This window comes from Ovis canadensis, chromosome 2, assembly GCF_042477335.2.
Source record: "Ovis canadensis isolate MfBH-ARS-UI-01 breed Bighorn chromosome 2, ARS-UI_OviCan_v2, whole genome shotgun sequence".
NCBI lineage: Eukaryota > Metazoa > Chordata > Mammalia > Artiodactyla > Bovidae > Ovis > Ovis canadensis.
The window spans coordinates 244,649,328-244,670,869 of NC_091246.1; the positions used below are offsets into that span (position 1 = coordinate 244,649,328).

General features: G+C 51.5%; 3 protein-coding genes across 6 annotated transcripts in view; 1 reads left to right on the forward strand and 2 right to left on the reverse strand.

Moving 5' to 3' along the window:
- Positions 1 to 5,495, forward strand: part of EYA3 (EYA transcriptional coactivator and phosphatase 3) — a 96,822-nt gene extending 91,327 nt beyond the window's left edge. For all 4 annotated transcript variants that reach the window (XM_069578872.1, XM_069578873.1, XM_069578874.1 and 1 more), the window contains one exon: positions 1,816 to 5,495. In XM_069578872.1, coding sequence (XP_069434973.1) covers positions 1,816 to 1,896 — 81 coding nt within the window. In that variant the 3' untranslated portion in view covers positions 1,897 to 5,495. The remainder of the gene's footprint in view (positions 1 to 1,815) is intronic.
- A 2,614-nt stretch (positions 5,496 to 8,109) lies between these two features.
- Positions 8,110 to 15,942, reverse strand: XKR8 (XK related 8). Its single transcript, XM_069578877.1, has 3 exons — positions 15,217 to 15,942; positions 12,187 to 12,383; positions 8,110 to 9,663 (listed from the first exon to the last, which is right to left on the reverse strand). Exons 1-3 carry the CDS (start codon positions 15,507 to 15,509, stop codon positions 8,954 to 8,956), a joined length of 1,200 nt encoding a protein of 399 aa, XP_069434978.1. The 5' UTR covers positions 15,510 to 15,942; the 3' UTR covers positions 8,110 to 8,953.
- A 165-nt stretch (positions 15,943 to 16,107) lies between these two features.
- Positions 16,108 to 21,542, reverse strand: part of SMPDL3B (sphingomyelin phosphodiesterase acid like 3B) — a 31,693-nt gene continuing 26,258 nt past the window's right edge. Inside the window, exons 5-8 of the mRNA XM_069578876.1 lie at positions 20,968 to 21,140; positions 19,182 to 19,362; positions 18,965 to 19,098; positions 16,108 to 16,713 (exon numbers count right to left, since the gene is read on the reverse strand). Of these exons, the coding sequence (XP_069434977.1) occupies positions 16,348 to 16,713; positions 18,965 to 19,098; positions 19,182 to 19,362; positions 20,968 to 21,140 (854 nt within the window). The 3' untranslated portion in view covers positions 16,108 to 16,347. The remainder of the gene's footprint in view (positions 16,714 to 18,964; positions 19,099 to 19,181; positions 19,363 to 20,967; positions 21,141 to 21,542) is intronic.

Sequence of the window (21,542 nt, forward strand, 5' to 3'; positions counted from 1 at the left end):
TGAACACCCAGGACTGATCTCCTTTAGGATAGACGGGTTGTATCTCCTTGCAGTCCAAGGGACTCTCAAGAGTCTTCTCCAACACCACAGTTGAAAAGCATCAATTCTTTAGCATTCAGCTTTCTTCACAGTCCAACTCTCACATCCATACATGACCACTGGAAAAACCATAGCCTTGACTAGACAGACCTTTGATGGCAAAGTGATGTCTCTGCTTTTTAATATGCTGTCTAGGTTGGTCGTAACTTTTCTTCCAGGGAGTAAGCGTCTTTTAATTTCATGGCTGCAATCGCCATCTGCAGTGATTCTGGAGCCTAGAAAAATAAAGTCAGCCACTGTTTCCACTGTTTTCCCATCTATTTCCCATGAAGTGATGGGACCGGATGCCATGATCTTCGTTTTCTGAATGTTGAGTTTTAAGCCAACTTTTTCACTCTCCTCTTTTACTTTCATCAAGAGGCTTTTTAGTTCTTCTTCACTTTCTGCCATAAGGATGGTGTTATCTGCATATCTGAGGTTATTGATATTTCTCCTAGCAATCTTGATTCCAGCTTGTGCTTCTTCCAGCCCAGCGTTTCTCATGATATACTCTGCATATAAGTTAAATAAGCAGGGTGACAATATATAGCCTTGATGTACTCCTTTTTCCTATTTGGAACCAGTCTGTTGTTCCATGTCCTGTTCTAACCGTTGCTTCCTGACATGCATACAGGTTTCTCAACAGGCAGGTCAGGTGGTCTGGGATTCCCATCTCTTTCAGAATTTTCCAGTTTATTGTGATCCACACAGTCAGAGGCTTTGGCATAGTCAATAAAGCAGAAATAGATGTTTTTTTCTGGAACTCTTTTGCTTTCTCAATGATCCAGCAGATGTTGACAATTTGATCTCTGGTTCTTCTGCCTTTTCTAAAACCAGCTTGAACATCTGGAAGTTCATGGTTCATATATTGCGGAAGCCTGGCTTGGAGAATTTTGAGCATTACTTTACTAGCGTGTGAGATGAGTGCAATTGTGTGGTAGTTTGAGCATTCTTTGGCATTGCCTTTCTTTGGGATTGGAATGAAAACTGACCTTTTCCAGTCCTGTGGCCACTGCTGAGTTTTCCAAATTTGCTGGCATATTGAGTGCAGCACTTTCACAGCATCATCTTTTAGGATTTGAAATAGCTCAACTGGAATTCCATCATCTCCACTAGCTTTGTTCATAGTGATGCTTCCTTCCTAAGGCCCGCTTGACTTCACATTCCAGGATCTATGTGAAAATGTAATATTACAAAATAATATTATATTAATGCTGATTTCTTACATGGGTCATCTTAGTTGATCTGAGTATCCTACATAGTATCTAGAACAAGTATATCTCAAAGCACAGAGTTACTGCTGAAACCTAATTAAAATCGCTCACATATGTTAAGTGTATACGAAGTCCTTACGTGCATGCGCAGTCGCTCACTCATGTCCAGCTCTTTGCAAGCCACGGACTGCATGCAGCCCGCCAGACTCCTCTGTCCATGGAATTTTCCAAGTAAGGATATTGGAGTGGGTTGCCATTTCCTACTCCAGAGTATCTTCCCGACACTGGGATCAAGCCCGCGTCTCCCACATTGGCGGGTGGATCCCTGACCGCTGTGCCACAGGGGAAGCGCATATGTATAAAGTCCCTATACATATTTGATCAGTATAATGGCCTTACAGTGTGGGTGGCAGTAGGGAGGGTTCCAAGCACTTTGCGGAGAGGTCTGTGGAGGAAGGGGTATGGATGAATGTGAGCTCCCAGAAGAAGTTGAGTTAACCAGTTACCCCTGCTCCCCTTCCAGCACAACATGCCCTTCTGGAGGATCACAAACCACGGAGACCTGGTGTCCCTCCACCAGGCTTTGGAGCTTGATTTTCTCTAAAAACTGGAATGAAGAGCCTTCCCCATGAGCTCCTTTTCACTCCTTGAAGGGAGCCGGAGACCGGAACCAACTGGGAATTCTCTCTCTCTTTCTCCATGGAATGCTGGCGAGAACACAATCAAAACCAACAGCTGCAAGAGATGAAGCTGATTTTGCTATGCGTGAGCTGCAGCCCCGTGTTCATCCTCGCACAGGAGCGGGAGATAGTTGGATTGAGAGAACAATAGACTCACCACAGCTACAGTGCTTTTAATTCTTCTGGTTTTTTGTTTGTTTGTTTATTTTGTTTCAGAAAAATGAAGAAAAAGAAAAGGAAATCCTTGGGGCAGAGTTGCACTCTGCATCCATGACCAGATTGAGAACTGCTGTTAACTTGTGGTGATAGGATAAACGCAGCAGACGTTTATAATAACATCTCTTGCAGTCTTTGTAATCTCCTTAGCTGTAGAACATACTCCCAGTGAATGTATATGTTATTTTTATAGGTAAGGGTCTGGTCTCTCTGAAGCAGATTCCCCTCTCCCTTTCTTTTTCTAGCAAGAAAGGGTTGTGTAAATTTTCCTTGGAAAATCATAACTGAAATGTCTGAGATACCTCTCTGTGACAGTAGCACCTCCTTAGCTGCCCCAGTGGTCTGCTTGCGAGGCTGGGCTCCTTCCCACTCTTCCACCTCCTGGTTGGCTAAACTGTAGGACCTGGGACACTGATTAATTTTAGACTTTGCTATTTCCCATCCTAGAAGCCTTAGTCCCCTTCCCAATCCCTCTCCCTTTTTGACCAAATGGCACAACCCTAGAAACTCTTCTTAGTAAATTTTCAGCCTTCAGCTTGACTCTTCGTCAAAGCTAACGAGGGCTTACCTTCAAACTGGAGAGAAGACCTAAGGCTTCTTAGGAATTTCCACTTCTTTGGCCCTTGAAACAGGAAGATTCCAACTTTTCCTCCTGCAGAGAAGCGCCCTTCCCCAGCAGAGGCCATCCCCACCGGGCCTCCCCCTTCTTAGTCATCAGTGCCAGGCTAGTCCACCCTCTGCACCTCATATCCACCCCCACACACAGCTCTGGCCAGTCCCCAGGCTTTGGACCCAAGTAGTCAAATCAAGTCTGAGTAAAGGCCCATAACCGCATTTTGGCCAAAACTACTAAGGGATTTGACTTCATGCTCTGAATCCTTTAAGCCCTGTGAGTGGTGTCCTGGGCATGTACCCAGGTCTCGGCCTGAAACTGAAGACCAAATGGCTGTGATCAAAGCCCAGTTTTCCCATGGGATCCGCTTCCCACTTCTCAAGTCCCTTTCTAAAATGGGAAACTCGAAAGCCAGAAAAACTCACCTGATTTAAATGAGGTTGTAGATCCCCTACGCCATGCCTGAAAACTCAACCATGGGCCAAATGCAGGAACATCTCCCAGCCTGACCTCTGGGAAGTTGGGTGGGTGCCCAGACATGAGTCACAACCTTCAGTCCAGCTGTATTTGTGGATGCCCCACCCTCCATGAGCAGCCTGGGCACGTGCTCAGGCCGCATAAACTTCCTTAGAGCTCAGGAAGTTTAGCCTCTCCCAGGCTGCATGGAGAGAGGTGATTATAAGTACCTCAGAGAGGTGCAGTCTGGGTCCTTAGCAGGTGGCATCCTTGACCAACCACAGCCATCACTGCTTACACTCAGAGGTTCAGCGTATCCACTTGGGGATGCTCCCAGCACAAAAGGGGCCAGATTCCCTCTAATGCCAGATCACCCAGAGGAAGGCTGGTGTACACATTCCTTCAGAACGGACTGAGAGAGTGCTTCGTAACTCAGTCGTAGGGAAGAGGTGTTTGGAGAGGAGCTCAAATCAGTGCTCATCACCAAGCTGCCTCTTCGGCCTGTTTCCTTTGGACGGGGGAGGATATATAGCCTGAGGCAGACCTGCTTGGTCCGAGTTCACCATAGCTGCCCAGATGCTGCTCTGTCTTGCTTGATACTTGATCTTAGCGTGCTCTAGGGTGCATGGTGGATCCTTACTTCCAGGCCCCTCCACGCCCACCCCATCCTGCCAGTAGAGCTGTTGGTTTCTTGCCCTGCACATAGGCCACCCGGTTGGTGCTGTGCTTCAGGCTGGTGAGACTGCAGAGCGGTCCGCGCATCATGCACGCAAGTACACACGCACACACACTCACACACTTTCCTCTGCTTGCCTGCTGGGAGCTCTTTGTTCCTAGAGTATGACTTGGGACTCCTTTTTCGATGGCCTTTTCCCTCCTGCTCTGACTGCACAGCTTAGGTCTTTACAAAAGGAACTTGAAACTGGCTAAGAGAGGTGAGGACGCTCCCTGGGCAGTGCCGTCTTTGCTCTTTTCTGGTTGTTCAGAGGGCAGACAGAAAATGGGAGCTTCCTGGCTCCTCTTTGCCAAAATGAATCATCCAGGAAACCCAGTGCTCTTCAGTAAACCTGGTTTCCTCCACAGCACAGAGATCCAGAGAGGAAAGCAAGTGGGCTGCACAGCAAGCTCTAGGAGGCTGAGGTCCAAAGGACACTATGGGTCCTTCTCATTTAGGGGGAAGCCCTCTACTAGAAAGAGTCCCCACCCGATGAGTCCCTTTCCCAGCTGGGCACCGTGGGTTCTATAAGATGGGTCTGCACGTTTCATGGCGAGAGCTGGGCCATCTCTAGTAAGGGATCTGGAATTGTCAGCCGTGTCCTGGGTCTAAGAGGTGGTTTTCCTTTCGAATGTAAAACTGACTGTGCCTTAGCATCACCCTGTTTGGTGCCCCTGGGGCACCAGGTGGTGGCCGGGAGAGTGGATGCCTGCTCCAGATCTAGATGCCTAGTGGGGCTTTTATTTGGTTTGGGTTATTTCTGTCTTCTGCTCTGCAACTGGGGGAAGCAAACCTAGAGTCCCAGGAGACTTTGTGCCACAGCTTGTTCGCAGTTTACACAAACTTGTTCGCGTTAAAGATCCAAGCAGAATCTGATGGGCCAACTCCAGCTGCAGCATATGGAGCTTCTCAATGTTCACTGCCTTGAATGGGTGTCAGTGCCACTGAACCAAGGGGGAGAGGGGTTAAGGGGTGGAGCCGCACACTCCCTCTCCCTGGGGGAGTGATGGCTGAAACCATGGGGTGGTGAGCTTCTGGCCTTCCTCTCCTTGCTCCTGCAGAAGGGGGCATTAGGACCCCTCTTAAGCCAAGCTTCTGTTTCTCATCACTAAATCAGTTTCCCGTTTCAGTCAAAAGTTGAAACTCCCCAAATACTCAAGCTGTAGAAGCCAAATCGAAATTCTTAGATTTTGAAATATCTTAAGATAACCATGAGACAACATCTAATTCTGGCCCACCTCTGATCAGCAGGCCCTGTCCCTTCCTCTCCCGAGTCAGAGAGCTCTAGCACACAAGGTTACTTGGCTAGTTCCTAATGCACTGATGGGAGCCATCCCATTAAGGACGACTTCTACTCAAAACATGACCCTCTGGACTTCAGGTGCCTCGTTTATCAGGAAAAGGCATTGATTGGATATATTTATGTGACTGCGGGCATTTGTGGCTGTCGAGTCCTTGACCATAATGTTATATGTAATGGGAACTATCTTATAAACTTGAAAAAATAAAGTTTTTATTTTCTATATGGTTTGCTCCTGTGTCTTTTCTGGGTAGGATCAACCCAGTTGCCTAGCTGAGTAGGCTCCTGAATCAGGCTTCAAAAAAAATACGCAGAGCTCATTAGAAAGATGGCACCCTCTTAATAACTTCATCATTAATTTCACCAAAAAAAAACCCACAAAAAACTAGCCGTTCAGTACAGATAAATGAGAAAATAAAAATTTTTAAATAATTTTCAAGGGAAAGTTTTTCTCAATTCTTTCGAAAAATATTGCTTTTCAAAGTTTAGGACTGGAATGCCAAGAGATTTCATTTGCTGTCAAATGTGCTGAAATTTAATTACTAAGAAATCAATACCTTGCTGTGCTGAGCTTAAAATGCAAAAGCAATAAAGCCGACAAATTGATATCAAACTGTTTGATTGGCTTGTTTTCATGTTACATTAGCTAATTTTTTCGCTTTTCATTTTTTTAGATTTGAGTCGGACTTTTCATTGGTCTGGAAAACGAGTCCTTTTGCCTTTTATTCCAAATAAGATTAGAATTAGATTCTAGCTTCCAAATACCATCCATGTCAGACTATATTTTTCCCCAAATAAATTCCCCCAGAGAAGAGGAGGTTTTCTTGTATACTGGGGCATTAAATCTTTTGCTCAGAAGGTGCATATTTTGAGCTGAGCCACACTGTGTAGTTGAAGTAAACTTGTTCATTGCTCCGAAGTACATCAGAGTATCAATTACCTTTTGAGCCCAGAGAGCAAAAATCTCCTCTTCCAAAAGGTGTAATATCTGCACATTTCTCAAGAATCTTTCCAGTGGCAAGTTAAAATGAACAAATCAAGAGTTTCTTTATTCTTCAAAAATAAGGTTCTTAACATTTTAAAAAAAACAGAAGTCTTTGAAAGAAATTTTTAATTGCAAGTAATATCGCTGTCATCTTTTTAAAATTCTTGATTCTGTACTTACTTACAAATGAAACCACTCAGTTCCACAGCTTTTTAAGCTACAGGCCTATTATCCTCATTTGAGAGTTTCATCTAAAGGGAGTCTATGTAGATGAGAGCTTAGCCAAGATGATCTCCCCTGAGCCTAGTCTTCCACATATCACAGGAAGAAGTAGAGAAAAGTAAATGTAGGAAGTATTTCTATTTTACTGAAGTATAATTGATAGCAAGTATTCATTTGAGTGGACTCCTTAAGAACCTCTTATGTTTGCGATAGGTTGGTCACTAAGACCAGGGATTTCTAAAGGTCAGGCCTGCCCTCCTGAGGTCTCAACCCTTGATAGTCCCTCTGAATAGAGAAGAAAAACAATTTTGCTTTTGTGTGTATGTTTAAATATATTCAATTGAATGGTTGTCTTTTGAAGTTAAATATCCTTTCATAAGGTGATAGATAATAGATGGTGGTAGTTTTTACTGCCCTTTTATATATATATATACATACACATATATACTAATACATAGTACTTTTAAAATATTTTATTGTTTCTTATTTATTTGGCTGCGCCAGGTCTTAGTTGCAGCATGAGGGATCTTCAGTTTTCACTGTGGCATGTAAACTCTCAGTTGCGGCGTGTGGGGTCTAGTTCCTTGACCACAGACCGAACCCAGGCAGGCCCTCTGCTTTGGGAGCACGGAGTCAGCCACAGGACCACCAGAGAGGTCCTGACTACCCTTTTTTATTAAAATTAACTTGGCAAACATGTTGGCCATTTTACTGGTTCATGAAATTCAAATGTCTGGAAATCACTGAACTGAGTGATCCTGGAGATGCTTTCTGCCTCTACCATTCTGTGTGTATAAAAAGCACCAGCATCATCTTCCCACAGCCTCTCTGCTCCCAGCCCTCATCTCTGTCAGCCTTGGCCCCAGGCCAACATGACTGCTAGAAGCCCTCCTTCATCCAGGCACCGCTGCCCTGGCATCCAGGATAAAGCACACGTGCACCCTCACCTCCTTGAGGGCTCATCACTTTCTCAGGGAGGCCTTGCCAGCCATTCTATATAAAATTATGTCAATAACTCCCACCCCTAACACACACACTTCCCCTACCTTCTTTTTCTTTGAGCACTTAACACTGTCTGATAGACTGTTTATTATGTCTCCACCAGATGAATGAATAATAGACTCTCCTGGGTCCCCTCCCGGTGGTGATGAACCTTTCCTTCTGTCTCCAGCACCCTTTTCCTGCTCCTTGTTTCTCCAAACCACAGACCTCCCAGAACAGCAAAAAGTTCCACCTCCCCGAAACCACAGCCCGTATCCACATCCCCTGTCATCACTCCCACACTCCCACTGAGCTCCCAGCAAAAAGGCCTTTGTGCATCGGCACTCCTGTATTCACTTCCTGGTACCAAGTGTTGTGGCTACTCCTCCAGGCTCAGCAGCAGAGCTGGTTAAGAGCACACACTGCAGTCAGCCCAGATCTGGGTTCTGATGCTCACCTGAATGGTCATCCCCACACTGGCTCACCAGCTCTCGATGCTCAGAAGACGAGATGGAGAAGTCTTAGCTCAGCCAGCCCTCTTCTCTGGCTCCAGGGGCTTTACCATCTTTGAGCGGTGGATTATGTGTCCCTGACCCCTTTTTCCCAGGCAGCTTTGAACTTGGCAGTAGATTCAATGACACAATTAGGCTGGAAGATACCATGAGGTTTTAATAATAATCTAATAACACTGTTCAACAAAAACAACATACACGTGTCTCTCAGAGAGACACAGAAACACACACCTCTTCCTCCCGCACAGACTCTGAGGTAGAAAATAACACCGCCTGAAGAATAAAAAAATACTCAACAGGCTGAGCCATGGCCCAGACCACAGGTTCACAAGGCACCTGGCTGAAAGGTCGCCCCTTGAGAGCGGGGGCAGAGGCTGGGCCAGCTGCACTCCAGGCAGCTGGGCATCCCTGGCTTCTAGCATGAAAGCCTGCTCTCGGGTAGTTGGAGAGGGTAGGGGCTGAAACAAATGGCAGCTGATCTGCAAAGAACAGAATGATTCTCCTGGCACGTAAGAGGCCTTTGGTAAACATCTGCTGAATGAACTGAATGACTGGAGGGGGACAATTCCAAAGAATATATCCTGGAGGTTCTGGGGCCTTTCAGCCCTGGGCAGGGCAACCAAGGGTGAAAGAGCACCTCCACCAGTTATTTCAGAGGTGGCCAAGGAGGTAGAAATGCCAACACTGGGATGCTCTGGCGTATGTGGGTGGGGGAAGAGTGCAGTGGAGGGTCTCTTCTTTCCTCCCAAAGTGTTTCATACATAACTGGGGCCCTCGACCCAACAGGGCCCAGCCCTTCTCATCTAGTTCTCCTCCTTGATGGCGGACCTCTGTCTTAACTCGTCTCCAGTACCTGGCACAGATCAGGCATCAAGGGCTCATTGAGTGAATCAAGGCCCATAGCAGCATTAGTAGCTTATCTTCATTCTATTAACCGATTCCATCTGGCCTCAAGTCTCCCTGGCTGGGTCTGACCCTGCCTCAAAGGACACCATTCACCTCTCCCTTCCATGGCAAAACAGCTTCATTTCTCGGCTTGGGGAAAAAGTTCTTAGCCAGGTGGGCCATGCGTCTGTTCTGCAGGAGCTGACGTTCCTCAAGGGAGCGGAGACCCCAGGTCCCGTCCACCTGGTCAGGCTCCCAGCGGCGGCTAGGGTGCAGCCAGCAGTAGTAGGCCAGCCGCAGAGCCAGCCCCAGAAGGAAGCAGACGCCGGCCGCAGGCAGCAGGCTCTGCAGCAGGCGCCCGCTGGGCAGCCAGGCACTCTGAGTCGCCCAGGCCACCACCAGGAGAAGGCTGTCATTCAGCAGGAACACCAGGTGGATGGTGGCACGGCCTCGGGTGTGGCCCTCAGCCACGTTAAACCAGGAGAAATACAGGATGGTGGCCACAGTCGCCCGGTACAGCCACTCAGAGTGGGGCCCTGGCATGAAGTCCGTGCCCTGCAGCCAGACCCAGAAGAGGAACACCAGCCACAGGCCCAAGAAGTGCAGGGCCACGTAGCGGGGGAAGAGGGCTGAGAAGAGGGCCACGACCAGCACCCGGGGCCACAGCAGCAGCAGGTTCCACAGGAAGTAGATCACGGAGGCGCCCACTCCCAGGAGAGGCTTGGCGGGGAGGCAAGTGCGCAGGGCCCGGTGGTAGTCGAGCAGCGCCCACGAGATGCCCACAAAGGACGTACAGATGCTGACCCCTGTGGAGAAGAGTGGACAGGTGAGCCCTGCGGGCAGCCTGCAGGCGCTCCCCCAAGGTGGTGGGCACTGCGGAGGGCTTGTAGCCACGCTGCGGTGGGTATTAGAGCTCCCAGTTTGTTGAAAAGTACAGCTGGAGCACAGTAAGTTCACACAACCCTACCAGAGCTCCCATCCACATGGAGTCTGTCCTTTACCACAAACCTTTCAAGTGCTACCCCTGTTACATTTTTCAAGGATGAGACTGTGTGACTTAACACTCTCATCAGCACTGCCGCCCAGCATCAAGTACCCCCTGGGCCTCGGCCCCACCCTGAGCACATTCCGAACCTTCCTTTCCTTGAAGAGTCCATGCCTTTCTTGAATCGGAACCCCAGCAATCCAGTTCCCCTTTTCTTAATCTCAGAAAGGGAAGTAGGAAATCCCACAGGATGACGACAAGCCTCTAGCTGAAGCCACCTCCTGGGGGCCAGAAGGGATGTCCCTGCTACGTGGCTGGAACAGCCCATACCCTCCTCCCTTCCACCCTCGGACCAGGCCCTGGTTTTGATTTTCCAAGACATCCGCCTCCCACCTCCTGGTTGCCCATTCTAGACTAGAAGCACCAGGCCCTCCAAGGAGGGCTGGAAGCATCTCTAGACAGCTTCCTCCCTGGCCGCCTTCCTACCTCAGAGCTTCCTCCCTGGCCGCCTTCCTACCTCATTCAGTCAACAGATGTTCTCTGGGAACCTGCTGTGGGTCGGGAACCCACTCCCAGCCTGGAATCAGCTCTGTGGCCTCTCTAACTACCTACCCTCAGGGTCTCTGCCTGCCTGATGTTCCTCCAGCTGCCCCACATGCCGCATTCTCTGACCTGACAAGCTGTGCCCTTGCTTATTAGGGAGACCCATCCCTATTTCCTCTGGCCTACTCCTCCTTACCCTGCAAGTTCTGGCTTGACTATCCCCTAGAGTCACCCATCCTGACACCATCCCACCCATCTCTGCCGTGCAGGTCCTATAACACCCCACCTCTGTCTGGAGTCTTCTTTCCTTATCTCTGAGCTCCTTCAGGGTAGAAAACAGATTTTGTCCCCCGGGGATCCCTCAGCAGCCTAGTAGCTGGCATATAACATCAGCTGAAGAAATGTTCGCTAAACAAAAGTTGGGAAAATCCACTTCTTCCCTCAGTTTCCCATCCCCACCTGTCCAAACACACAGGGCAGATGGTCTCCACTTAGCCCTGGTCCTGGATACCCACTGGTCTCAAACAGACAAAAACACAGCCATCCCTCAGAATCCACAGGGGATTGGTTCCCCAAATCCACCGGCGCTCAAGTCTCTAATATAAAATGGGGTAATAGGGGTGGCCCTCGGAATCTGCGGGAGCAGAATCCACAGACAGGGCTGACGGTATGTGCCCAATGAGTGCTGTGCGTCCCAGGGAGAATCACGTCACCTTTCAGCCTCTTTCCTCACGTGTAAAGTGGAGATAGAGGGTGCTGTGAGTGTAACGACGACGACGTGGCGCTTTGCACCGTGCTGACCAACAGCAGGGGCTCAATGGTGACAGCTGCTAGTACTGTTTTGTTTTTCCCCAATTAATATTGCAGAACTGGATGAGCAAACGGAAAGGGCCCTTGAAGATGGAGTCCAACTCCCCAGCTTGCACGACCGTGGAAACTGAGGCCAGAGCGGGAAAGACTCTCCAAGCCCCGCAGCGAGCGGTGGCAGGGCCGGGACTGGCTCCTAGGGAGGCTGTGCCATGTGCAGCAGCAGGTGTGCGAGGGTGGAGACGGGAAAGTGGGGATCCTGAATCAGATGTGAGCTGGAGTCCTAACTCGGCGGCCAGCTGGCATGTGACCTTGGGCAACTCACTTCCCTAAAAACCCTCTCAAAGCTGCTCATTGCACAAACCTCTCCTGTGGTTTACGAAGCCACCTGCTTTCTTCCTTTTCAGATCCCTCCACTGGCTTTACTGTAACTGCATGCTTTATAGTCTGTGGTCCTGGCAGGCCAGGGGCTGTGTCTGTCTGCTTATTCACTGTGGTGTGTCTAACACACGGACAGGCACAGAGGTGCTCCATAGAGGCTTAAGTGTACAAAGGTGCTCAATAATTTCTCTGTTGATTAACTGATTTCCTATTAGACATTAGGCACCAGCACACATTATCTGTTATGTTCAAACTAGTAAAAATAGTAAAAATACTGTAGACTTATTAGGCACTAGGCCTTCTATGCATCACTTCACTTAAAAACTTTTCTTTCACCTTATGAGGAAGGATCATCAACTATGTCCATTTTACAGATGAGAATAATAGCTCAGAGAGATAGAGTCCTCTTTGTCCAAACTCAAGGCTGGAGCATGACTTTGGATTGGAACCCAGACCTGCCTCTCTAAAGGACATTCCCCTATTTTCTAAACAGCCTTTATGAAAAAGAGAAAACCTTTCTGCCGTTTGTGGGCAACTTTCCCAAGGCATGAAGGTGCGGGGGGGTGTCAGGGAGTGGTGGGCAGCGGTGGCTGGCCTTGGGCCTGACACTTACACTGGTAGTACTCAGCGCTGCCGCTCTGCAGTATGATGGCCAGCACCAGGGTGAGCTGCGGTGTCGTCTCCAGGAAGGTCTCGAAGAGTCGCAGCATGCTGATGTCCAGGGAGAGGAAGTCGGCGTAGGCCACGTCAAACTCAGAGGGGACCTCCTGCCGCCACACCAGCAGCCCCTGCTGCAGCCCCTGCACACACCTAGGCAGCACACGCGATGCCCCAAGGGGCCTGGTTAGCATCCAGTGGCATTCTTCCTTCTCTCCCCACTGAACAGATGCAGACAGGCTCCAATCCTGGCTTGTCACGTACACGCAATGGGACCTTGGGCAAGCGACTTAACCTCACTGAACTTGTTTCTTCATCTGTGAAATGGGGATAGATTACTGCTGCTGCTCCTGCAGTAGCCACCATTCCAAGCTCATCACTAACCTTGTCCCATTTCCTCCTTTACAACATCCCTGTTTTATAGATGGGGAAACAGGACCAAAGAGCGAATGAGCAGTGGAAACAGGATTTGGACGCCAAGCTGTCTGAATTTGAAAGATGCATGAAAGCGCCTAAAGTGATTGTTCTCAAATTTCAGCAAGCCTAAGATTTTCTCATTGGAAAAGACTCTGATGCTGGGATGGATTGGGGGCAGGAGGAGAAGGGGACATCAGAGGATGAGATGGCTGGATGGCATTACCAACTCGATGGACATGAGTTTGGGTAAACTCCGGGAGTTGGTGATGGACAGGGAGGCCTGGCGTGCTGCAGATTCATTGGGTCACAAAGAGTCAGACACGACTGAGCGACTGAACTGAACTGAACTGAAGAATTTCTTAGGATCCTGTGGGGAAGGGGAGCTGTGGAGAGCTTCTGAGCACAGATGAGACAGGTCCTACTGTGCTATAGAAAGAGCACCCAGGGATCCATTGGAAAGGCCTGCCCAGAGTGATGGGAGCAAAGACGGGGCAGAGTTAAGAGGGTCCAGAGAGGTCTTCCCTGGTGGTCCAGTGGCTAAGAATCCGCCTGCCAATGCAGGGGATACAGGTTCGACCCCTGGTCCGAGGGAAGATGCCATATGCCCTGGGGCAACTAAGCCCACGCCCTGCAACTACTGAAGCCTGTTTGCCTAGAGCCCGTGCTCCACAACAAGAGACGCCACCGCAATGAGAGGGTTGTGCACCGCAACAAAGAGCAGCCCCTGCTCACTGCAACTAGAGAAAACCCACATATCAAGGAAGGCCCAGCACAGCCAAAAATAAATAAAAAATTTTTAAATGAGAGAGAGGGTCCAGAGGTTGGACGGGCAGACCTGAGTGACACACTGGCCTGAGGGAGGTGGAGGATGCACCAGGATCTCGCCTGCCCAGAACTGATCTCAGTTGGCTCTTAGGAGGTGAACCCACTCACTCACTTCGAATTCATTCATTAGACATTTAGCCTCACTTCCCCTGGATGGTCTTGACAACATGCTAAGAGAACGGACAGGCATGCCCAGGTTGGGGGTTGTTCCTCAGTGCCCTGGCAGAGGCCTCGGCCTAGTCACAGGCTGGAACAGAGACCCTGTTTTCTCAAGTAAAGCTCAATACAGTCTGTCCAACTCATGCTCAGCAAAAATAGAAGACGCATGATGCAGTTATCGATTCAGGGCTCATTGCAGGCTGCCAGGACTGTAATATCTGTGCCCCTTCGTGTTCATCAGGGGTGTTATTGATGCCCGGCCAGTCCCTCAGGCGAAACTGCAACATTCAAAGCTCCTCTCGCCCACTCCTGGAGACTCAAGGCAAGATCTGGACATCCTGACTTTGTCGCATGACTCTGACCCCTTCGTTTCACTTTCCCCCTCTCCAGATGATCCTGCCACTTCTGAAAAGCAGCACAGCCCACACACAGATTTTGTAGGCTCCCCCCACCCCCACAACCCCTGCGCCCAGCCCTGCCTGGCTCCAGGAACATACATGAGTCAGGCCCCATCTCTGCCCTCTTGCTTGGCCCTGGGGGTGAGGGGCTGGGGTGGGGAGCAAGTGCTCATGGAGAAGGCAGCTGGGGGAGAATGACATTCTAACATGTACACTATCATGTAAGAATTGAATCGCCAGTCTATGTCTGACGCAGGATGCAGCATGCTTGGGGCTGGTGCTTGGGGATGACCCAGAGAGATGTTATGGGGAGGGAGGTGGGAGGGGGGTTCATGTTTGGGAACACATGTAAGAATTAAAGATTTTAAAATTTAAAAACTAAAAAACTAAAAAAATAAAAACTAAAAAAATAAAAAAATAACTAAATAAAATAAAATTAAAAAAAAGAGAAGGCAGCTGGGGAAGATAAGGTGGGGACACTGGCCGTGAGGGACCAAGTGCTGCTCTGGGGGTCAGGGCTGCTCAAACTGCCAGGCGACCCAGCTAGCTGATCATGAAGTGAGCTGACGCTGCTGCTCACCCTGCACGGGGGCAATTCACAGGTCTCATTCCATTAAGTCCTTACACTGGGAGCCTCTGGAACACTGAGTAAACTGAGATCTGGAGGGGGGTCAAGTGACTTGCCCAAGGCTCCAACCACAGCTAAAAAAGAACTGCTGGGTCCCGTTGCCATTAGAATAGAGTCCGCCCCGGCCAGGCGCTGCGCCCTTCACGACGGGTTTCTCGCCACACCCACCTCCGGATGACAACCTGCTTTTAACAGAGGAGGGAACTGAGGCTCTGAAAAAGCCTGGAAGGAGGCCACAGGTGGTAAGGCCAGAAGTGGATCCCAAAGGGCCTGACTCCAAGTCGTGTGCCTCAGTTTCCTCTCTGGGTCCCCGTTTCTTCACTTGTGCCAGGAAGCTCGAGTGATGAGCTCTGAGGGCCGTCAGCCGGAATTTTCCTCCATCAGAGGCCAGGAGTTCACCTGGTGGGAGGGGCGCCCTCTAAACTAGCAGGGACTTAGTTTCCTCTCCTGGGTCGCAGTCCTCTCCTCTCCGCGCCCTCGTGTCCCAGAGTCAGCCCAGCAGCAGGAGGTGACGTGACCTCCGTTCCCCCTTCTCGCTCCCCAGGGGCGGGGCGCTCACCTGTACAGGTAACCCAGCTGGAGGAGATGCAACAGCGCCAGGTGCCGGCCAGGGGGCTTCTGCGCGAGCGGGCTGGAGACGTCGGAGCGCAGCCAGATCCAGCTGAAGAGCTGCAGCGCTACCGAGGCGAGGCCCAACAGCGCCAGCACCAGCGCGGCCCACAGGTAGCGACCGCTGAGCACATACTGGCTCGCGGCCCACAAATCGGCGCCCAGGTCGATCAGGAAGGCGAGGGTGCCCAATATTCCAAGGACTAGGTCCCTTAAGAGCACGGCGCGGGGCGACCAGGGCATGACCCGCGAGCCTCTCCCTCTATTTGGGCTCAGGCCCGCCCTCCCGGCCCAGGGTCGCAACCCGCCCAGATGCGCAGTGGCAGGAAGGAGGCGTGCACAGCCCTCGGGGCCGCCCAGGACCGGACCGCCGGGCGGGACTTCCCTGTCCCGCCCCGTCCGGGGAGGAGCGAGGCCCGGAGACCCCGCGGCTGGGGCACCCGCGGTCTCAGTGCTCTCTGGCCCGGCAAGCTGCTTAGGGGTTCCCCGCCCCGCCCCCTCCAGGCCCAGCTGAGCCCAGAGGGCCCCGAGAACCGCTAGGCCCGAAGACGCACAGTCCCAGGTGCAGTGTAGCAGGCTTGTTTTACCCTGGAGGCCCAAGGCGGAGAATATGGCCCGCAGATGAGCGCCCGGGTTAGAACTGCCTTGTCTCACGTCCGCACTGCTGCAAAACCAAACGCCAAAGCCCGATCCGATCCCTGACTGGATACCTCGAGGCCGGGCCACGTGCCAGGGGAGACGGAGGGCACTGGGTCAGCCAGGCCCATCTTCCTAGCATCTCATTTTACTCGGATTATCCGAATAGGAGGAAGGGAGGACTTTCAATAACGGGGCAAGGGAGTTTTATAAACATGATTTATAAATTAATAACATGCATGACGAGCACAGAGTGTTTTGGATAAAACATGAAACGTGAAAGAAATGTGCTCCTGGTGGGACCTTCGGGGCTTCATTTCCTGATCGTCTGCCCAGTCCCAGTTCATTCTGCTGTCGCGGGGAAGGGAAAGGGTGGAAGAGTCCAGCTCTCAGGGCTGATGCTGCCTCCATTTTACCAAGCGCGTAGGCCGTTGGTCCCCCAAGGTCAGGACACGAGCAGCGCGCGCAGGCCCAGCAGCGCCGCGGGCAGGAGCGCGAGGCAGGGCGCGGGCGCGACGCCGGGGCCGCGCAGGCAGGCGGCGTACCGGTCGAAGGCCACCTCGCGCAGCGCGCACACGTGTTCGGCGCGGCACGCCTCGTCGCAGGCCCGCGTGTCGTAACTGACCGAGTTGTAGACGTAGTAGCGCTGTAGCGCGCCCTGGTCGCTGGCGATGCGGCCCAGCGCCGCGTGCATGGAGCGGGCGCCTGCATCCGGCACCCCGTAGGCCTCGGTCACCCGGTACTCGAGCTCCCAGCGTGGCGCCCCCAGCGCGTTCGCCTGGCTCAGGTTCAAGAAGTAGGTCACCATGTCCTGCAGAGGGGACGCGAGGCAGGCGGGCCGTGAGCCGCTGTCCACTTCTTCCCCCAACCCTCCACCTTGCATCCACCTCCCGGATTCTAACATCTGTAATCACGACCACTTGTAGACAAAAGCTGGTCCAAACTCCTGAGGTAACTGCATTATCATTCCCATTTCACAGATGAGGAAACCGAGTCTTAAAGAGGTTAATTCATTTGGTGAGAGTCTCACAGGTGCCTCAACAGGATTGGAACCCAAGTTGTTTACTCCATGGCCTGTGTATTTTCTGTTCCTGGGTGCACTGGAATGCCTGACTGAGAGAGGTTATAGAATTGTGTTTTGATGGGGGCTTGGGATGCACCCAAGACATCTAGAACTCAGGTGCATTTTCTGGACTAGAATGTGGAAGGCTTATCTGTCCAGTGCTTTCCACCCAAGTTTGAGGATCTGCTTCAGATCAGCAGAGGTGGGGTCAGAGGGGCTGCCGTGTATGGATGCCAACTTTCTGCTAGGCATCTACATTATTTCATTTCACACCACCTGCGGGCCAAGTGCCCATGTGGCCAAGAGACCATACTCTTAAAAATCCTCAGCCTGCTTCTACTCTAGAGTCAAGGACCTAGTGTCTCAGGCAGTCCCTGGTTTTGAATACCCGAGGTTAAGTCTCTGCACCCACCTCTTTCTGGAACTCCAACTCCAGCTTGAACATTCAGCTGCCTCCTCCCTTGGCATTTTCGCTTGGATGCCATATAAACATCCCAAAGTTAACAGGAAAACCAGGCTTCTGATCTTCCCTCCAAAACCTGCTCCTCCCACAGTGATCCCGTTTCAGTAAATGGCAACCTCATCCTTTTAGGTGCTCCATTCAATGCCTTGGAGCCCTCGTTGCCTCCTCACTTTCTCTTCCACCTCTCATCCAGTCCACCAGCAAATCCTGTCCACTCAGCCTTCAAAATACAGCCAGGACTTCCTTGGTGGTCCAGTGGCTAAGAGTCCGTGCTCCCAATTAAGGGTCCCTGGATTCGATCCCTGGTCAGGGAACTAGATCCTACATGCTGCAGTTGAGAGTTTCTTCTGTGCCCCAACTAGAGATCCTGCATGCCACAACTAGGACCTGACGTAGCCAAATAATAAAATTAATGCTTCGAAAAATAAATCCATCCAGGATCTAGCTCTCCTCATGAGCTGCTGCAACCACCCTGGCTCACACCACTGCCACCTCTCCTCACCGATCCCCACATTTCCACCCTTGCCCCCTACAGCCGGTTCTTCACCCAGCAGAATAGTGATTTTTTTAAAAAAATTCCAGGGTCTTACTCATAGCCTATGTGACATGACCTCTACTGTGACCCCGCAGGCCTTCTTGCCCCTCCCCCCAACACACCCAGCCTTCCTCCTCATTCGGCAGACACTCACGTGGCTCACTCACTGACTTGACTCAGAGTTCAGATGTCACCCTATCAGTGACACTTCCTCACCCCATCTACCTGACACCACACACACATGCACGTGCTCCGTAACTGTCACCCACTGCCTCCTCACCCTCTTCTCTCCTTAGCACTGATTTCACGCCGCACTTAACTTCACTGTGTTTGTTTATTGACTGTCTCCCTCCGGTAAGGATGTCAGCTCCGGGAGAGCGGAGACTTTTGTTCACCTCTGTGTCTCCTGAGCTTAGCACAGGGCCTGGCACGTGGCAGGTGCTTAACACATTTTGTTGCCTACATTAAGGAATCGTACTCCTTTGTCATTTCTGTAGTCACCAGCACAACCCAGGAGGTGTGGGATTGCTCGATGAGTAGGGGCCTGCTTGGCTGCAACCCAGTCAGTATAGAGGAGACATGGGCAGCGGGCCTCCGGTCACACTGTAAGAGACTGACTGCCAAGCCAAAGAGATCCAACGTGTCTGGGGGGCACTGGGGAGCCACTGAAGATTTCTGAGCGGGAGAGAGACAAGAAGTGCTTAAGAAAGATTAATCCCTTCTGCTCTGCTGTACCAGATGAGCTCCAGTGGGGCTGGGCGGGAGGCAGGGAGACCAAATAGGAGGCCCCGGCAGTGACCAGGGCAAAGGGAGATTTGGAGGAGAACTGATCTGACCTGGTAGCGGGATTTGGAGGTACCTCCAGGTTCTAATGCTGAGCTCTCAAAGGGTGGAAGTAACTTGCCCTTCCTGAGGCTCGGGTGGATTAGCTGGGGAAGGTGGTGATCCATTTAGGTCCCTCCCCCACCTTCCCTGGCCCCAGCAGACCCAAGGCTCCTGACCTGCAGGCTCAGCGTAGCTCGGTCGTATTCAAACACCCGGATGCCTGGATTGTTGGCTCCGTTGACCACTCCAGGTAACGTGGTTTTCCACGGGGTGACCCCAGGTGTAAGGAACATGACACTGATGGGGGCACCTTCCAGGAGAGAGACAGTGGAACTGAGAGTTTGATGACAGGGGGAGGGAAGTGGGCTGGCCGTTGCCCTCCAGGGTGGATACCTGCACCATCATAGAACATCCGAAAGCTGTCGGTGTGGTGGTGCCCGAAGAACTGCCCTGCGATGATTCGGTGATGCCTCTGGACCACCTTCAGGTACTCCTCGTTGAAGCCCTCCCGGAACCATGCTTTGTTCCGTGTTTTCTCAAAGAAGCCCGGGGGCACGTGGCCGATGATGTACACCTATGAAGAAGGGGTACCCAGCGGGGGTTCAGAGCTGCTTTCCCCAACTCCTCTCCACCCCTCACAGTCTACCCATCTCCCCAAAAGCAAGCGACAGGCTCCAAGGTACCTCCTCCCCCTTCCCTCTCCCAGGTGATTCTGGCATCTCTCTGTACTCAGCAATGAAGGTGCTGCATTTGCCCATACTATGCCTGCCACCCAAACCACCCTTCTCCTGTTCACTTCTGTAAATTCTGACGTTACTGTTTAGTCGCTCAGTCGTGTCCGGTTCTTTGTGACCCCATAGGCTGCGTAGTCCGCCAGACTCCTTTGTCCGTGGGATTGCCCAGGCAAGAATACTGGAGTGGGTTGCTATTTCCTCCTCTAGGAGACCTTCCCAACCCAGGGATCGAACCCATGTCTCCTGCATTGGCAGGCGGATTCTTTACCATTGAGCCATCTGGGAAAGCGAAAGTGAAAGTTGCTCAGTCATGTCTGACTCTTTGCAATCCCATGGACTATACGGTCCATGAAATTCTCCAGGGCAGAACAGTGGAGTGGGTTGCCATTTCCTTCTCTAGGAGCCATCTGGGAAGCCCTCTGTAAATCCTGCCCATGCTTCAAAACCCTTCTTATGAAATCTTTCTGATCCTTCAGATGAGTCTTCTCCTGTTGGAGAGCTCAGGCACTGTAACCAAAACTTCCTTACTTGGTTTATAACCTCTGCTGTGTAGTAGTAACGTGTGTTCACATCTTGCATTCATTGAGTCCCTCAGCTATAATGACAGTGCCTGGGCCCTTGGCCCCCACTGCGAGAAGTAGAATGGTGGGGTGGGGCAGTGGTGGCTGGTAAGGAGGGCAGTGAAGAGTGTGAGCTTTGGAGACAAACCACCGTTGGATACCAGATGTGTGTGACCTCTCTGAGCCTCAGTTTTCTCATCAGGAAGGCTATCTAACTGGTGCGGTTTTGAGAGTTCATATGTCCATATAAAGCACTTAGCAACTTATCTGATGTATAGTGAGGACTCAAAAGCACCAGCCATGAGATCCTGCTGGGATGCACTGGCCAGAGCAGGGACTCAGGCAAATGAGACACAAGGCCATTCATCAGGGGCTGCCAGCCCAGCAGACTAGAGGGACATACCTCACAGCGGACTAGATGGACACGCCTCAAGGGCAAGGCATATCTCTGAGGTCTGGCCCACACTGTGGCTGCAGCTGTGCTGGACTTGGCCTCTGGAGACTGGGGTTCTAGTCTCAGTGAGTGAATGATAGTCTCTCAGGCGTGTCCGACTCTTTGCGACCCCAAGGGCTGTAGCCTGGCAGGCTCCTCTGTCCATGGAATTCTCCAGGCAGGAATACTAGAGTGAGGAGCCATTTCCTACCCCAGGGGATCTCAGCCCCACCACTCATTGTGTGACTTGAGACCATCACTGCCCCACCGGGAGCCTCACAGCACAATGGGTCCCAGCCTCACAGGCTGTTGTGAGGATGGAAGAAGCCCTCTCAGGTGCCAAGCTGATGAGGGACCCTCTGTGTCGTGAGCATCTTGAGTGAGTGGGTGTGAGTCTGTGCCAAAGTGGGGGACTTGTCCAGGGAGGGAGGAGAGGAGCAGGGAGCCCTTACCATTTCCCCAGCCTGGGATGCCTTGGTCAGCACTTCGTCCAGCCACTGGAACTGCTGGCTGGGGTCCGCCATGCCGGCCGTCTGCTCATTGCTGCTATAGTACAGGTTGGTGTTGAGGACCACGATTCGCCCAGCCCCGCTCAGCCCTGGCAGTTTCTCAGAATAGAAGGCACCTAGGACATCACGGCCATGGGGGATCTGAAGGGGTCTCTTGCCTCCAGGCAGACACACTCTGTCCCCTGTTACTTCACTTGCCCACCTTCTCCTTCCTTGGCATCCCCCCTTCCCTTTTTTCCCACAGGATGAGCATCATGGGTAGGACCAAAGGCTCTGGAGCCAGACTGTCTGGGTTCAAGTCCTGGTTCTATCCCTTACTACCTGTGCCACTTGGGGAAAGTTCCTTAAGGTCTCGATGCCTCAGTTTCCTCCTCCATAGAATGGGAATAACATGGGGGTGTGTTTATCCCTCTGGACTCACTGTCAGCCCTTCTCCACCCAGCTCTCTGCCCCAGGAGCAGTGGATTAAATCAATGGGCTTCTGTGCTACTGAGGGAAGGAATGAGAGGAGGTCGGGT

Bases quoted from the DNA above. Each gene is read 5' to 3' on its own strand.
- XKR8 (XM_069578877.1), bottom strand. From the start codon at position 15,509: ATGCCCTGGTCGCCCCGCGCCGTGCTCTTAAGGGACCTAGTCCTTGGA. The intron at 12,384-15,216 runs GTGAGCGCCCCG...TGTGCTGCCTAG, and splicing joins CAGCTGGGTTACCTGTACAG to GTGTGTGCAGGGGCTGCAGC. The intron at 9,664-12,186 runs GTAAGTGTCAGG...TCTTCTCCACAG, and splicing joins CAGCGCTGAGTACTACCAGT to GGGTCAGCATCTGTACGTCC.